Source organism: Pomacea canaliculata, linkage group LG7, assembly GCF_003073045.1.
Source record: "Pomacea canaliculata isolate SZHN2017 linkage group LG7, ASM307304v1, whole genome shotgun sequence".
Classification (NCBI taxonomy): domain Eukaryota; kingdom Metazoa; phylum Mollusca; class Gastropoda; order Architaenioglossa; family Ampullariidae; genus Pomacea; species Pomacea canaliculata.
Genome location: NC_037596.1, coordinates 4,972,900 through 4,991,904, shown reverse-complemented (window position 1 = coordinate 4,991,904; position 19,005 = coordinate 4,972,900). Strand labels below are relative to the sequence as shown.

The following is a 19,005-nucleotide window of genomic DNA, read 5'->3' as shown; positions in this document are numbered from 1 at the left end:
TCCCCCACTGTGTTACTGCAAAACGAAATGAAAGCTTGAAGCCAAACATTTACTGGAAAGGGGTCAAAGAAGTGTGACTCTGACTCTGACTCGCTTTTCATTCTTACAGTAACACACCTAAGGTCCGACACCCACCTTGCAAGGCACACACAATGTCCAAGGTGCAGGTGAGGTGTACAAAAACACCGCAAATATACAGATGAGTCTATTACTGTACCTTCGTGATCGGCAAGAAAAAGATATGACTAGGTGTAGTCTGCTTCCTAGACTTCTTTGTGAGAGCTGAGCAGCCGAAACCATAGACACTATATCTACTACTACTACTATTATTATTACTTCTATATGGATCTGAGACATGTCGTGTGACAAACACCATCACCAACACGATTCAAACATTCATCAACAGATGTCTGCGCCACATCCTCAACATCCGATTGCCCGTGAAGATCTCCAATGCAGACCTGTGGGAGAAAACCAACCAAAAACCTGTCAGCCAAGACATAAAGAAGCGGAAGTGGGGCTGGATCGTTAACAAGACAAGCTTGGGCTGGAACCCACAGGGGAGGCGCAGGGTTGGGAGACCCAGACAGACATGAAGGAGATCGGTCCACAGTGAGGCGGAGGCAGTTGGCATCACATGCTTCCAACTGGAATTAAAGGCTCTATACTCCACTGGGGGTGAAGAAGAAGAAGAAGAAGAAGAAGAAGAAGAAGAAGAAAATGACGACGACGACGACGACGACGACGACGATGATGATGATCTGTTATCTAAATTAGACAAACGTGTTTTTCTGAATGTTTTCAATTGCGTCACAAAGGGAGGTGTAGCATATTAGCAGCCACGCTGTTTAGTCTATGTTCAGCCACATCTGGCTCCGTCTGATAACACGCAGCCAATCGCAACATGTCTCAACACGAATCATTGCTATAAATAGACTTCGGGGATTCCCTGTCGTGAGCCTGTATATAAACGTCAGCCAGACGATGCAACGACTGCTCATCATCGTCGTCTCACAAACCACGTATTGCTGGCTGTAACAATGGAGTATCACCCATTTGAAGTTCTCGAACCTTTATGAAGAGCTTTGTACATGAAAGGACTGGCCAAAGCAAGTGTTTGCCATTGTGCTATACGATGGACAGTTTGAATTTGTTGCTAAAAATAGCACGTTACACGCAGAAGACCAAGTTCTGGACCATTTCAAACAGTTGCTGATGAACTATCGGCTGTCTTTATCGAAAATCCAGTTGTTTCTCAGCGGTTCACCGTGTGACATGTGCAGCAAAAACATAATTAACTTTGTGAGCGAAACGAGGCTGAGTTTCGAGATTGTGTTCGCTGGGCTGTATAAGATACACCGACCGTCCTGTGTTCGAAACCCAGACTGTCACTGGCATCTTCCTTCGGACTCTGAGCACAATGTTAATGTCGACTGAGCTAAAGAAACTGTACAGCACACAAGGTGTTTGCCTTCGCCCGTTCACCGACAAGACTGGGTGAACCTGAAAGTGGCGATGGATGTCGACCCTTATACATACGACTGCTCGAGTCGAGAGAACGAAGATTTTGAGCTTTGGAGGGACTTTGAAGAAATTATGGAAATACGGCCTTCTGCTTTTTGTAAGTTGATTTCTCAGTTATTGTGTCTTTCTTCCTGACAGATTGTTGCCTTCATCTCGCTCAACAGTTCTTAGTTTGCACCGACAGTCGAGTTATCAGAAGATAAATTGGATTTTATTTCAAAAGATATTCTGGGATAAATAAAGTGTTATTTATTTTGAAGACTGCTTGTCAATTGTACAAAGGTATTTCTTTGGATCTCGATCGGTTTTGCCAGCTTGTTTGTTTTCTTATCGCTTGCTATTCATTGTTTAATTATTTCATCTGCAAACTGTCAGGCTAACTTTAATGTTATCGTTACTTCTGCAAAGATTTAAGTAGCTTTTTATGTATGTACACGTTTTTTTCCCAGAGAAAATTCGTGCTCATCTTCTTTTAAATGTTTGATACAGTTCTATGTTGATTTACTTAGCTGTTGCTATTCTAAATAAATGATTATCCCCAACTTCTGAAATTCTTAGATTAAAAATCAGAATCAGGGTTCAATTTTAGTGACATTAGCTACTTCCTTGATTTTTATGCTGATATATGAAAATCGAAACTGGAATGAGCTGTGAATAATGCTGTGTTAAATTTGTATTGATTATCAATATTAGTTAAAGTAGAAGACAAAAACACAGAGCTATATAACTCAACGTTCACCTGAAATTTATATTACTTTATTTCGATATTTATCATGTCACTAATTCAAATATTTGAATATTAGTTCAAAAGTGTCTTGGCCTTACTTTTCGCGGGTTTGTTTACCCCAACTAAGAAAAGTCCTCGTATGTGAGAACATCAGCTTTTCCAGATATAAAGCAATGTGGAAATTAGCAATGTCAGTTGAAACAAACTGCTCGTTTTTGTTCACAGTTCCCAAACCTGCATTTCCAGTGGAATCATCTAGGTTGGTAAACAGCCAGAGATTCATCATTGTACGAGTCTCACAGCCGGCCATTCATGGACAGATTTCACGACCATGTCAACTACCAAAGGCGGGATTCATGCAGGCCTGAAACATCTACATGTCCTAGCTTCCAACCACGTGATCTTGGCCATCCTGTGCCATCTGGCCATTACATGACCATGGATTATGATGGCGATGCCAGAAGATCTTTTCGATTCTATTTTTAGCATGAGCGCCTCAGAAGTATGGGATAAATGTACATTTAAAAAAATATAATTATTGAGATGAAATTGGATTTCAAACATCTTTGTTCTCTTCATGCCAGCAATTAAACCTTCTGGGCTTGCTCCGTTGTTTGTGCACATTCTGAGATCAAATCAGTTGGTTTTTACAAAATTGGTGTATATGCTTAATATGCTGCTTATTTCATGCCACTGAATAAATATACTTTTATTTACAAACTGTTATTCATGGCAGTGCTAGTCAGATTGTTCTCGTTGAAAACTTGTCACAACGTGCATGAGACACTTGAAGTTGGAGCATCTTGGGAATAATCATTTGATGTGTGTATTTATCACATGTGTATGCTGTCATAATCCACGCTGTTTTGGCTCATGTGCATGTCAAGAGTGAAAGAATGACTTTCAGCCTCTTTTGTCTTGAAAATTGTTCTCATGTGATAAAACTTCACATCACTTTTACTCACTTTAATATGAACATTTTCGTAACATATAGTGTTTTTGTGTGCTCGTGGGAAAATTGACATCATTGAAACTTAATTTGGCATGTGTATTTATCAAGTATGAATGTTGTCATAACTTATATTTTGACTATATTTATCACTTGTAAAAGTGGTCATCACCTATATATGCTTTATTTTGGTATACGTATTAATAAAGTGTGTAAGCTCTATTTGGGCATGTGTATTTATATTGTGTGAAAGTTGAATGATAAAATTAGAACATTTAAAATATGTATTTATATAAGCATATCATTCTGTCATGTTTTGCATTGTTAATATCAACGTCTGTGGTTTCTCCTAACATATAAACGAATGGTCGTCGTAGCGAAACATTGTTAAGTTCCAGACCTATAGTGTCCTAACATATGAGCGAATGGTCGTTTCACAGGGGATACATCATTTATTTCAAAAAGTATTGTGTAGCATCTGCTCGAGTGATCGTCTCAGCACATCGATCATTTTATTCAATACATATATTGTCCTAGCATGTGAGCGAATTGTCTTACAGCGGATTACATCGTTACATTCTAGTCAGATGCTGTAATATTCTAACACAGTACGAGGGAATCCTCGTCTCGAGATACTCCTCACCGTCGGCCTTGTCTGCGCATGCGCATCTCTTGCCGGCCGGCACATGCGCACTGAATGCGTGGAATGGCTGGATTTTGGGAGAACTATTAAATTATCGGTAATGAATGAGTACACTTCTAGCAATTCATTGTGCTGCAGAAGCAATGCACTGCACAATATATGTGTAAAACCGAAGGAAAAGGAAATATGTATTAAATCCGGGCAATAAGCTATATGACTGGCTTTATCATCATCTTAAAGTCTGTGTCGTCTGTATGCCACACAAATCACACAGCAGTCACAGAGGATCAGAAAAAAGCTATTCGTAATGCTTCCCAACTCAGGAATAGAGGATTCCTCAACACTTCCACCCTAAATAAATCCTTCCAGACGAAATACACCGGCAATGAAATGACTTTCTATATAAAGTACATGTATTGCGACGGTTCTTTTATGTACACTATCTTAGGACCTGATGACTTCATCTGCCAAAATAGCAACTCGCCTAATAAAATACCGCTGTTGTTAAGTTTAGATATCTGTTATACCGGCCAGAACTGATCATGTGACTCCTATATCCTATCTACCCCAGTTTCACATTCGTTTCGTGATTTAGGTTGAATACGTTTTCCGCTGCTGCCCCAAACTACCTCCCGCAAGTCAAATTAGTTTCAGCATATCTTCACAATAATGTTATGTCTGGGGTTTGTTTCCTTCTGTGTTTCTATTACAGGCTTACAAGTTGGGAACTTACAACTCACACAGGGAACCAGACAAACACGAGTAACTACTTCTCAGTGCTAGCAAACTCATCTTCCAGGAACAAGAACTTTCAGTTTCAGAGAGGTCAAAGGGCAAGTGCACTGCCTTTTCTGGGCCCTGTCGTGTGCTGTGACTGGTGCACGCGTCAGTGGCGTTCCCAGAAGACTGCTGTAGGCTGCCAAACACTGTACAGGTAAAACACCCAGCAGGTGAACGACTGCTTTGATCATGGAGATCTTTGCCCTGGAGGTGCTCAGAACATTTGCGACAAAAAGTGTTCACGGAGAGGCCTGGCCAAAAGACGTGTACGCAGTCTCACAGTATGTAACTGACGGCAACATCTTCTACTTCACGGCCAGGAACCTTAGCTCCACAATCCATGCCGAAGATGGAGTTCTCAATCATCTCGAACACTTGTTGACAAGCGGAAAACTCCAATCGCAAAAAATTAAGTTGTTCCTTACTTATTCCCCGTGCCACCGATGCAGCCAGAGAATCCTGAACTTTATAGACATGGCCAGGTGGCATCACAACACAATCCTGGAGGTTGAGGTCGTGTTCTCTGCGTTCTACCGTGTCAGACGACCTTCTTGTGAAAGGAACCCAGCCTGTCGCGCAGCTTCACACTTTCCTTCTTTCGATTACCACAGGGTTAATGTTGAAGGGCTGAGAACACTGCACCGTGCACAGGGCATTGTCCTTCGCACCTTCAACCCGCGAGACTGGGTGGACTTGCAGGTGGCACTGGGCGTCCACATGTTTGATTTCGGCGGTCGACAGGAGGAGGACGACTTACTTCGAAATGACTTTCAACAAATTATGGGCCTTACTTCCACCAGTAAGTTGACTCCTCATACATCCACACATTTTAATCTGATAAAGATGCCGTTTGTCCATTGTGTAAAGTATATACACACTCACGTGACATTGTTCATGATCCATAACCGATGGTCGGACAGCCTCCCAGAAAAATCCTCTATTTTAACTCTTGACAGTTTAAGACAATTGAGTTCTTAATATGTTTATGGAGTAAATTTGGCACTTTCTCACCCGTTGCTGCTGACCCTGAGTACGTTTGTAACGTGAAGGTGTGTATCCACGCATATCCGTATATCCGCCTCTCGTGCCGACAAACAGGTTTCATGTCCCAAAACCAAAAGTTAATACTTCGATGCAAGTGTACCAAACTATATCTTTAACATAATTGGATCTCTTCTTTGAAACTTCCCGAAAAACAGACACTAAATAAACCATATACGATAGCTAAAGATCACTGTAAACAAACCGTGGCCTTCTAAATGCCTTTGGCGAAAATGCTTTACTGTTTCGTACATTTCTTAAGCCACAACCTACAAAAAGTTTTTTTCTGAGTATCAATACTGAAATGAAAAATCTGTTAATAATTTATTTGTAACAGTTCCAACGCCAATACTCTCACTGGTGCTGTCGGAAATGCAGACGGTGGTACGAACTCTGCTAGAAAGATGGCGACCGCTTCAGGATGGAGGACAGCATTTTAGCAATGGAAACACCAGCTAGAACCTATCCAAACTGTAATATCTGATGAAGATACTGATAATTAGCGAACAAAATGTCACCCCACTTAGTGCTAATCGCACAGCCATTTCTTATGCGGGGCAAAAGGTTGAATGGAAGAATGTCAGCAATTCATAATTTCAAAATGCACTCTGCTGAATGATGTGATTCCTCGTTTGTAATACACGAGAATGAAATTGTTTAAAACTAGATTGGCTTACTATGCATAAAGGTTTCAGGTAATTATTATGTAAAAGATTGCATTCTCTCTCTCTCACACACACACGCACACACGCACAAAAGAACAATAACACATACATTATTATTATTTACAAGCACGGAATTGCTTTTAATGGGAGTGAGGAGGTGCTACAGTATTAACATCCGATTCCCTTGCCCTCCTGCCCACCCTTGAATGTGCCCCAATTCTGCTGGCCAATCAGCAAACAAAATGTGATGGTGGTGAGTGGGCTGAACAATATATACATTTGCCAGTGACATTTGTCATCATCATGGATATTTATTTTTAAAAAAAAAGATGCAGCAAGAATCGTGTGTACAAGCAAAATTAAATCAAAAAGTACAAGAAACAGAGAAAGTTGGTAAAAGAAGTGGGGGGAAGGGGGAGGAATCACCTGAAATTACAAAATCACAAATGTTTAAGTTGTATTGTTCAGTCATGTGTGAATCCTGTAAGGTCATGTCTTATCATCATCAGGCAAACCAACAAGGAAAAGAGAAAATTAAAATGAAAAGAGATGACAGGCATGCTGAGAGACTCCATAAAATGCGTCGTTTCTCATGCTTGAGTGAGCCGTAACTAGTGCCTTCATCAGGCAGCAGAATAAAAACCCCGCATTGTAACTTTAAAAAAGGCAACTTTGCAAGTGTACTTTTCAAAGTAAAGCTGACATATTTGTTACATCTGTATATTAGTAAAATTTCTTAAATTTCTCTAGGCAGATTGTAAAGCTACATGACAAACTATTTCATGGTTTTCTTTTTCAAAAATCTGAAGGCAGCCTAAAACAGAAACATTTAGTTCTCTCTGCAGGGTGTGCTAGAATCAGGATGAAAATAAACACTTTAAACATGACTATTGTTTACTTGTGATTGCTACCAAAACATTTTTTAGCAAAAAACTTTTTAGACTGAATATGTTTGAGAGTTCACGACTGGTATTTTAAAATCATGGAGAATAAAAGAAGGGAGTATGAGAAAACGCAGAGTGAGAGGAGGGTGAGCAAATGGACACAAATTTTCAGTACTAGATCTATTTCAAGCTGAGCTTAAATATCCTTGGCCTTTGTTTGCCTATTTTCTGTTTTTCTTCTACACTGCAATTTTAAACAAGCCAACTATAGGGTGTCTCAACAAAATGTATATGCATGACCACATAAATGCAAATCCATAATTAACATTCAGCAATGAGGCAGTTACTCATTCAGCATAAATGTTTCAATGCAGTTGAGTTACTGCTATGATGTTCGCATTTGTGGGGGCAAACTGTTAGGGATAAGTAAAAGCAATTTTTTGTGGTTTTCTGAAGGAGCTGCTGCATTGTTGCAACTTTCTTTATGGATGCAATGCTTCTGCTCTCCTATACTAGCAGTACTAATGGGTCAACATAGCAATTTCTTTTGATACGCTATATCCACCACAGAACTCAATCTGTTATACATTTACTAGCAAATATTCATGTTTGAAATGCATGTACATTTTTATGAAGGACACCCTCTAATTGTCTGGCCATGTTCTTGCGCAATTACAAAGTATCTAAGAATAAACCACTGTGAGAAGAGCCTACTCCTGAGAAAACAGCAACTTGTATGTATACATACACACATGTGCATGCATACACACCCATAAACACACACAAATTGTAAAATAAACTCATGTACTAAAACTGTGTCAAGTGTGGACACAATTCACCAAATTTACCCCCCCCCTCCACCTCTTTTTCTATAGGCTCTTCAGTTATTTAAGCTATTTCTCATGCTTCAGAATACTATTTTTTTTCACATTCTTCACACAACTTACCCCCCTAGACAACCTCACATGAACTGTGAATTAGTAATTCAACATGGCATGGGGATTTTTTTTGGGCATGTGATCTAAATTCTCAACTGATTTGACGAAAGATGGTGGAAGAGGAGAGGGTGTTATGGATAGGGCTGCTGGGCTGCATGTTTTCACGCCTCTATATGGAATCTGGCAGCCTAATGTGCTGGCTGAAACTGAAATGTGCTTACAAAGGTAATCTCAGTTTTGCAGTCTTGTTTAGTTAAAGGAAAATGGTCATGCCAGTTTTGCTCATATAATTCGTCTTTGACCTAAACAGTTCTTTTGAATACTTCCTGCTACATTACAACCTGAGGGTTAGCTTGTTATAATTCAGAAGGAATATGGCAACAACATGAAAAACCAAACATACAAAAACTCAGATTTTTCACTTAGCTAAGAATATGAGTTCAACAAAAGGCAGTTGCAAACCACTTTGACTGGCACTCCAAGTACAAGTCTGTAATAAATAAGATGATAAAACATATGTATCCTGGATGACTATACACACGTCTTGGGCATCATTATCATCATCATCATCATCATCATCATCATCATCATAATATTCATGGAACAGTACACTATTCATTTACTGGTTCAAACCCTTGTATCACACACTTCAAACATACAGTGACATACACATATACTATGCGTTCAAAAACATGGCCTCACAATGGCACATGCAAATACACTCTTTCATTGTAAATTCACCAGGCCTTCTCTAAAGCAGTCATTTCTGATTTTGCTTAACTTTGTGAATGTGTTCCCCTTATAAGACAGGTGATTCAGAGGTTACTAAGTGATTTACTATCATTTTAACTTTGAAAAATGCTCTGGGCATTCACTTACTAACAAAACTGAAGAAAATTTTTTTTTTAATTTATATTCAAAGCTGCTTATATTACAAGAAGCTCCTCTGCACTGGTGGACTACATAAAGAACAGACACATACAGTCTTAAGATATATCTTACCATTTTGAGGCAGGATACAAATTTAGCGTGATCCCACACTTAAAATAAGGCACAGGCCTCCAAAACATTTAGAATTTGCTAGTGCCATGTACAGGAGCCAAGTTATTTTCAGTGTTTAATAATTAACCAGTTGACTGTTTTTTCAAAGCACAAAATACAAGATTTGTAAGTATTCCTCCCAGGTCAGACACACTGGCTGTGCTAGGTCAGGCTGAACTATTCCTGATAAAAGGCAAATGTATCAGTAAACATAATTTCCGGTCACTGGCAAAAGCCAAAGCAAGTGGATAGGCTTGTCATAGTCCAATGGTCATTTTTAAATACTCTGCTGGGAAAGGTATTCACTCTTTCATAAGCAATGCCGATAACTTTCTCTCTTTCAAACCCACTTTAACATTTATCCACTATATCAATACACTTATTAAAGTCTATGCCACCCCACATACTTTACTATTTTTACTAGTTATTATTAAAGACAAATACAGATTTTCCATCACTGTTCAGATAGAAAGAAACTCACCCCCAATTATATATATATTTTAAAAAAAAATCATTCGAAGAGAGGAAAAGAACACTGCTGATTTAACATTCACCCTGGCCTGCATGAGCATGCAGATGCAACTGCTTGTGAACACACATCACACACATATACCTACATAGGTGCAGTCAGGCACACAGGTCAGCACACTGTTAAGTTTCCAACACAGGAGGTGAGGGTGGCCCACAAGTAGATGGCCATCTCCCCCACCCCTCTGATCACAGACTCAGCGGCAGCATGAGCTATGTACAGATGCCTTGCACACGCACCTGCCCCCACCTCTCTCACACACATTCACTTACACACAGAGCAATGAACGTCCATCTAAAATTTCTCTCTCCTTCTGCAACTGTCTACACACATAAACTGTTTGGCAATGGGCAAATGCTACGTTTAAGTGTAAAAAAAAAAAACCAGTCCAGCTTGTATCATCTTCAAGGCCTGTTCCCAAGGTATTTCTTTAGCTTGTTTAGTATTGACCAATCAAGCTGCGGATGCTGACCCTCCCTAGACATCTGTCCTTTTTCTTTCCCCCCTCCAAACTTCTCTGACCCATGCATGCTTGTTACACCACTCCTTTCACACACACACACCTTTGCCCCACTCCCATCAAAGTTTTTTTTCAAGAAACAAAACACAATCCTCCATCTCACATCTATTGACACTCCTCCTGCTGCTGCTGCCACTATTCTTAAATCCCTATTTCTTCCACAGGAAGCACTCCACCTGTGAGAGCCATGTCACAAAAGTGTCAAGTCCCAAAGATCAGTACCAGGATATGCCACACACATTTCTTGTCATAAAAAAAAAAATTAATAAATAAACATGAAAAAAAATTGATGGAAACAACCCTTTCTCTTTCCCTCTACTTCTTCGCTCCCTTAAAAGCATCCCATCACAATTTTTTTTTGTTTAACTCTCAAGGCTGCTTTGGCACCCAGCATAGCAGTTTCTTAGCATTGTCTCCTGCAGCATTTGCTCCAATCCATACTGGAGCATAGGTTCTGTGGATCCTGGGTGATATGATTGCATGCTACCAGGGCATTTCATCCTTCAAACTTGAAAAGTCTGTTGTCATTCAGGACACACCACCATAGATCAGGCACGGAATAGAGAGAGTACTCACGAGGCAAGAGACTCGCTAGTTTCACCAGCGGCACCAGCTTGCGAATGCACACATACACAGGTCTGTCCAAATGTAATCGGAAAAAAGAAAGAAAGAAAAACAGCCACTGTCTTTGAAGTGGGTTTAAGCCCCCTGACTCATGGGGCAAAATGCGGCATTGTTTTTATTTTCTGGCCTTAAACAAAGCACACAGGTATCTGTACACACCAGCCCAAGAAGGACTGCCCAATAAATTTCAGTTTACCACACACACTTGCACACCTGTACAATCAGCGGATCACTTCTATGTTTCCCCAGCATCAACCTCGTCCAGTCTGTGACTAACTCCCTATTTCCAACCATGCAATGTCTCTTGGGAAGGAAGTGTATCACACTGTAGCCTTGGGTTTTTTACCAAAGCACAGTTCTGTACAGCGTCACAGTTCTGGTTTAGGTGGGGGAGGGGGTACAAAAAATTATTAATAACTTCTTTGTTAAGTTGGCAGAGGCGCTGTTGGGAGCTGTTGTAGACCACTTTTCTAACAAACAAACAAAAAAAAAAAAAGATTTTAAAGGCATTTATGCAAGTTCTTTTTGAGACATCTGTTTTTCCTACCTGCCTGCACAAGAACTTGTCTTAATGTAAGTCAACATACAAAAAGTTAGTATTTTAATACTTTTGTGTGTGTGTGAAAGAAAAAAAAAAAAGCACACTCATTCATCAGCCCTATGTCACCTTCATGCTTTATGCTCACTTTATTTTTAAAAGTTCAATGAGTACACAGTAAAACCTAAGATGCATACGATAATGATAATGAATGAGTCAAATAAGAATTTTTAATTTAAATAAATTTCTTTTTATTGTATAGATTTATTGAACTAAATCAATCTTTGGTGCAAAAGCTGGTTAAAAAGTTACTGAATGCATCTTCACGTTTTGTAATCTCAATATACAGATTAAAATAAACTGGCAAAATGTTTTTATTATAACTACCACAATGTGCTGGACAGCACTATGAAATGATGAACGCAGCCTTTTGAGTTAGGTGGGATAAGTTGACATCTTCTGTGCTGATGGTATCACTGGTAACAAAGCTTATCAAAATTTCTACCACTATTTTGACACTAGAGTAGGATTTTTTAATCGCTGCATCTGGTGTATGTTATACAAATATCTTCTATCTCTGAAAGATATCATCATTTATAAATTTATTGCACAAAACACAGCTATTTTCCTGCATTTCAAGTCTCAAAATATAAACTTCTTTATTTCCATTGGTCTCTCTACTAAACTATGTAAACCCCCCTCCAATAAAAAATGTCTGTTGCACTTTTTATGTGTTGTACTGAACAAGATCTAGATTTACCTAACAATGCCTTTATTGTTCTCTTTGATAAAGCAGCTTGGTGCCAAATTTTAATAAACAATTGTTTAAAAAAAAATCCACCTGTATTTTCCTAAGGAAATGCAAGATAGATTTAACAGCAATGGAAATGGAAGGGAAGATAAAAGCCAGACAAGGTGAAGACTTCCAAAATGTCAATTACCATAGGAGCTTTTTTTTAAATTTAATTTCAAGTTGATTGATGAGGTAGGAGGGCACTAAACTTTAAAAAAATTAACAAATACAAGTCTGATATGCCAAATTACACTCTGTGAAAAAGTGAGTAGCAAAGTGTGCTGGGCTGCCAAAGGAACTTTATCAATTCAAGGGCAGAAAAACTGAATGAACAAAATATTAAAAAATTAAATCACCAACCCTCATGTAGGTGTGATATGCAAACTATGCCCCAAGCTGCTTTAAGTTTTAAAATTTCTGATGTTAAAATTAATAACACACAACCTGACAAAAGCCATCAAATTTTATCACTTTAAAAAAGCCTAAGATACAAATATATACTTTTCATTAAAGACTGGTTTAATGGGGGGGGGGAAAAACAAGACCACAGCAAGTGTTAAGGACCAAAAAAAAAAAAAAAGAATGAACTCCATTTTCTGCAGAAGAAAATTACTACTCATTTAGTGGTAGCAATTCCTTCCATACTCGAGTATTCCAGTTTTGTTACTCACATCCTTACAAATGAAGGAGAAAGAAATCAAATAAAATAAAAATGTATGACAGAGTGAAAAAAGATAAAATGAATAAAAATTTACTAAAAGGACATGGTTAAACCTTAATTTAAAAGAAATCCTATTTAATCTGCATCAGAAAAGTGTTGCTTAATATTAAGAGACTTTAGTGAAATTGATCCCCAACCTCTGCCCTGCCACAAACTCCTTTCAATGCATACTGATTAAACAAATCAAGCAAAAGAGATTGAAAGGCCAGATGCCTTTCACACACTAGTATAGATCTGATCACATCACAGGGAAGGTTGCTTTGCACATGATGGTGTGTTGCCTCCTGCCATAATGAAGCCCAGAAATGCCACGGTCAATTGCAGGGTGTCTCATTCGCAAAGCCAAGAGATTACAGCAGACAGTATGCAAGAAGACAAAGTAGACTCCAGGGCGTCGTCAGCTTAGTCCAAGTTCCAATCCAATAAAAACATAATGCCAGCGAGCTGAGTCGAGAAAAGCTTAGCTGAGCTAATGTGAGCTGAGCTAGGACTTACAAAGCCACCATGAGCTAAGCTGAGCCGATCCAAAGCGCTGGCTGGCCCGTGGTTAATGACTGGCCACAGGACTCTGTTGCACACACACGCCTACCATGGGGGACTCGTCACCACGTTCAGCTGCTGTCCTGGAGTGTCCTGGGCAGGGCCCCCTCCTTCATGAGCAACTGCTAAAGGCTGTGACACTGTAGTTGCTAAAGAGAAGGGGTAGTTGGCTGCAGGCCAGCTTTGTTGGGGAAACTGGCTATACTGGGTTGGGTATCCTGTCAACTGCATACTAAGGGATCCCAGCTGGGGTTCAATCCCCTGCAGACTGCTGTGAGAATGCACGGCATGTGGGTGATGCGCAGTGCTAAGGTCAACAGGAAGAAGACCTGGCTGTGCACGTTGCGCATGTGGGTGGTTGATGTCTGCTGGTGCATACATCCCACCCATCACCAGGTTCTGTGGGCCTGGCAAGGCTGATGATGAAGACGAGCTGGTGGATGACAGTGATGTTGTGGATGACTGCACTGCAGCCAAGGGACCTGACTGAAGACCACCATGATGATGGTGATGATGGCCACGGTGGGTGGTGAATGAATGGCCAGAATGCATTCCACTGCTGTTATGTCTGTCTTCCCAACCACCTTGGGATCTCCCCCCTTGATGAGCTGGAGGTGGGGCTCGTTGACCAGAACCTGGTGGGCTCTCGCATTCCATAGTAGCTGTGGACAGCCCTCCATGGGCCTGCGAGGCTGAATGGGAGTGCGCATGATGGTGACCATGGTGCTGGTGGGTGGGGTCGGATCTAGCACGGCCACTGGAGGTGCTTCCCACTGAAACAGAATGTAGTCACCATGAAAAGCACTATACTTCCCCCAGCACACTTCTGTTACAAATTACTTCAACTTATTGTTGTATCAGTCATTTTATCTCCCCTCACCCCCCATTTCTTGTAGGTGGGGGGAATCTGGTATTTAAAGGAAAACTCTGCAAGCACAAGTAGACTTTAAAAGTTTTAAACAAAATGTAAAATGAAAGTCTTTTGATCTTGGAGACTTCTGGAATTTACTTTTTAAAAAACCAAAAATACAACCATGCAGTTTATCGATGGAATACCCTGAGAAATGAAGAAAGCAGTCAGAAAGAAATTTTTGTGTACTAAATTTAAAATATAAAAAGCTAGCAATATCAGAAAACCAGCTCCAAAGCACTTGTCTTCATTTAGTGTTAACATGGCAATCAAAATCATAAAGCACAGTGAGATATCAAACAAAAGAAGTACAAGCATAATGATTTACCAGATTCCTTTATCTTCAACAGAACATAGACATGCACGCACGACTAGCATACATATGCTCACGCATGCATATACAAAACATATACACAGGCATATGCAATTATAAATGACTTGGGGCTGTACCACCTAAGTCTGGTTTCAGACAATTTTTACCACTAAGCATTTAGCCATCACATGCTTTTAAGAAACAAAAAAAGCAGCATTTTCAACATGTGTAATTAGCTGCTTATCTTTGATGCCAAAACAACATTATTGAAACAACAATTAGTCAAACTGAAACATATTTGTTAGCAAAAACAATCTACAAATTTCTTCTAAAGGTATGCACAAGCTGTTGAAGCATAATAATGATAGACCCAATCCAGACTTGAGGGTGAGAGAGAGAGAGACTAAAACATCTAAAGCTAAATAAATGAAAATATAAACACAGAAGACACAACTTCATTACCTATTCTGCTTCACATAAACTGCACATTTGGTTCACCTGTTTTCCAAATGCTGTGCAGTCTACACAACCAGTATGTACAGATTCGAAAAAAGCATCAAAACATGACGTGGTTAAGGTACACTGCTTTTCACAGAAAATGGAAAAAAATGAGAAAAGGAAAGAGAGCTACATACTAGTTGTTTGGATGGCCCAAGCTGACTGTGGCACTAGCTACTGAGGTCTTTCTCTAAGCTGTGCTCGGCTCATCATACGATTCATGTAGCACGCTTGCCCCGACAGAACCTCTACAACATGAATCAAGGGAAACAATCAAGATCATGGATGCAGTGCTCTGCCCCTTGATTTCTTTTTCCGTGCTCTTTCATTAAAAATGATTTCCACACGAGGATTTACTTTTAGAGAATATCCTTGAATGATTGACTAGGTGTAGAAAAACAGAGCTGTATAAATAAAATAACGTTTTCTGGGTCAGAGCAGTAAAGTCAAGCAGCAGATGTCTCTGATCACCAGCATTTATGATCTATGCTTGCCAGGCGCAAAGCATGAGAATTGAATTATTGAAAAACAAAAGAACAGACTAGGGGATATTTAAATGCTAAAGCCTAAGCTAAAAGCTTTTAAAAGCCTTTCAAAATCTGACCTACACTCTTCAGTAACTATAACCAGTTGACAGAAAGGTTGTGTGTGAGAGCAAGATACTCTGTTTTTTTGTTAGCCACTTACAGAAAAGAACTTTCATGATGGTCCAAAGCATATAAACAAATTATTTTTAGCCAGCAAATAAAATACTGACATACACTATTATTTTTGTCTTCCAGCTTGTTTATATTATGAAGGTACACCTAACTAGTTTAAGCCATATGTCAAAGACTCGAAACAGCAATATACATTACTTTTGCTTTTCACTTCTCATTTATGCATGCAAGGAAAAAAGTTTTCATTTCAGAAAAAAATTTAGGCCCTACACTAGACACAAGCATAACCTCTGGCCAGCATAATACCTATATCAGATTTTACAAAATGTCTTTATATAATAATGAATAATGAAGTTTTTAATCAGCTAGCATTTTATGTTTGATTTCAAAACTGAACTATTTCAGCATTCGAGCACATCCAAAATGACCTGAAGTCCCATGTCTTTGATGTCTTAAATGCACCTGGTATTATTCTTGAACCCAGTTCGGTTAAATGCTCAATTTGATATCAGTTTTAGCATTGTAAAATGCAATGAGCATGTTTAATGGAATGACGAGATATAAACATGCCATATTTGCATCCCCTACACCCTCTGATATATTCTGATCAGTGCCACAAGTGCAGTTCTTATAGGGATAACATTATAAATGAAATATGTGGATGGTTATGCATGGTTCAATTTATGCCATCCATATTTAGCAAAAAGAACCCAAAAAAGAGGGATAAAAAAGGTTGCAGAGAGTGGAGACAGCAGAAAGAAAAAATTAATTTCTCTTAAACAAAATGTGTAATGGTGAATAAGCACAAGCATTTCTCATCACAGCTGGTTTAAGAATGTGGTGAATTAAAAGAGTACAGCCACTGTCATCAAATTACAGAGTGTATATAGATTTATACAGAATATAGATATATAAAGCAGTATTTTGTGCAGACAGAAGCTCAACTACACAAAACCTACGTGATGTTGCCAAGAGACAAGACAAACAGACACAAGAGAAGACAGTATGCTGTTGCTTTGGGAATGAAAAACTAGCAGTAAAAAAATGAATATCTTGTAAAGTAGCAATTTTTTTCCAATTCAAACAAAAAATATTAAACAAACAAGCTTGAAATACTTAAAAATGCATATGATGAGCACAAATGCTTAGGTAAAAAAAGTGTACAAGCAAAACATAAACCTCTCCTGGACTGGTCACAACATTTAAACTAATATAGTTTTATCCTCCATAAAATCAAAACACTCAGAGAAAGAAGAACATAAAAAATAAAATACTTATAGATAATGATGATAGTATATATATATATAAAAAAAAGGCTTGACTATCAACACCTTCAAAAGAAATCAGAAAGATCAAACCACACACCAGATGGACTTGAAGCACTCTGCTGCTCCATGGCTGGACTAGTGGAGGTACTGTTGGAAGTGTTTGTGCTCTCATCTGTTGTTTTCTTGAAGAAGTTGTGCTGCAGAGCATAGTACGGCGAGATGCGCGTTTTGGGGTCATAGTCCAGCATGCGTAAGACAAGGTCTTTGAACTTGAGGTAATCTGACACTGAGTGACCTGGCTCTCCAGCTCTACGTCCTCCAGGACCACCTGTCTCTGTTCCAATGATGTCATGTAGCTTTCTTGTCCCAGGAGACTTGTACTGTGTGGGCAAAACACTGGCTCAGATAAAATTGCAAACACTAATAAAGAATAAACCCTGAATCATCAGCAAACCTCTCCCACATACACATAACCTCAAGAAAAGATTTTAGAATGTTTGCGTTCTGCATCTTTAACTAATGCACTTACACGCAAGAGAGCACGTCCATGCACCAGCTTTTATTTAATTAAGTCTAGCCGCCAATCATTTAAAATTTTCATGGTATCAAACATTTACATAAAAAAAAAAACACCTAAAGATAATGATGTCATTTGTTCAACGATGGACTGCTGATGCCACGATGTATGCCTCCATTAGATCAAGTTAAAAGTCAGCTTCTGACACTTAAAGTTTTGACATCTACACATGATATGTGTAGGTGTGTTCGTGCACACACACATTTAATGAAGCTTTTTTTTTTAAAAAAAAAAAAAAAGGAATTGTGAGCTTATCTCCCCCTTGGACAGAATACCCTCAGAAGGACTAGTCTACAACATGCTACTGCAGGTAGCACAGTAAATCCCAATACTGATTCTGCAGATAGAGACAATTCATAACATATCGGACAGTTGGCATGTTTTAGTTTATCCATTGCCGAAAAAACATATTTTATTTGGGCAGAAATTGTTTATAATATGAGCCAAAGTATCTGTACTATGCTTTCAGTATCTGAAAGGAAAAAAAGAATGATCATCTAGTCTCTCCTGATTGTATTCCCAGGTCATCAGATCCTGTGTTAAGCAACTGTGTGCAACATTCAGTCTCTTCAAACTTTACTCTTTTTCTATAGGTTGCCCTGTCACTACCATCTCAACTGGTTGTTCACTAAGCTGAGACAATGAAGGGGAAAAAAGTGCAGGCTATATGTTTATCAATGGCATTTCTTCATCATTAAAGAAATTTACACCTAGATCTGTGTTGGGGCATAATACATCTGCAGCTAATAAACATAAGATTGTATCCCTCCAGCAACTTTTCAAAATTTTTGAAAGACTGCTGAGTAAACCAAAAAACAAGATTCATATGCTACCCAGGTTTCTCTGCGTACATAATAATCACAGAAAACAGTTTAACCTTCTTGTTATCACGGGGCTTTTTGGGCACATAAGATCCATCTGGCAGCTGGTCAAAATATTTGCGTGTTTTCTGAGCTTGGTCTAGAATTGACCTAGGAGGCATACCCAATACCTCCACTATCTTCATCATCTGGTCAAACTGAAACATAATTTATGTATCTCAGTGATAAGACCACACACTTGGGCTACACATTTTGAAAAGAATTCAGTCATTTTGTAATAAAGCTCGTGATATCACTACCTGAAATATTAGCTACAAACAAGAGTGAGAAATAAAACAGACTAGGGTTGTTCATGCATTGAGGAAAACTATATTTTTTAATTGCATTCTTGTATAAAAGATCTACTTCTTTCAAACCACCTAGCACAGAAATTGAAATAAATACATAAAAGAAAAAAATTCCCTGGATGTATGATAGAGTATTCACAAACTCATCTGGATAA

The 19,005-nt window shown here is 38.9% G+C and overlaps 1 protein-coding gene and 1 long non-coding RNA gene across 8 annotated transcripts in view; one reads left to right on the top strand and one right to left on the bottom strand.

Moving 5' to 3' along the window:
- Window positions 1–1,432: 1,432 nt before the first annotated feature.
- LOC112568291 lies at window positions 1,433–3,422 on the top strand. Its single transcript, XR_003100052.1, has 2 exons — window positions 1,433–1,621; window positions 2,477–3,422. It is a non-coding gene; the product is annotated as an uncharacterized LOC112568291 (long non-coding RNA).
- A 3,017-nt stretch (window positions 3,423–6,439) lies between these two features.
- LOC112568258 (dual specificity tyrosine-phosphorylation-regulated kinase 1A-like) overlaps window positions 6,440–19,005 on the bottom strand; it is a 36,391-nt gene continuing 23,825 nt past the window's right edge. For 6 of the 7 annotated variants that reach the window (XM_025245463.1, XM_025245465.1, XM_025245468.1 and 3 more), the window contains 3 exons: window positions 18,560–18,700; window positions 17,203–17,485; window positions 6,440–14,230 (listed from right to left, as the gene is read on the bottom strand). In XM_025245463.1, the coding sequence (XP_025101248.1) occupies window positions 13,503–14,230; window positions 17,203–17,485; window positions 18,560–18,700 (1,152 nt within the window). In that variant the 3' untranslated portion in view covers window positions 6,440–13,502. Of the gene's footprint in view, window positions 14,231–15,315; window positions 15,427–17,202; window positions 17,486–18,559; window positions 18,701–19,005 lie in introns of all 7 variants that reach the window. The other variant, XM_025245470.1, reaches the window with a different exon arrangement.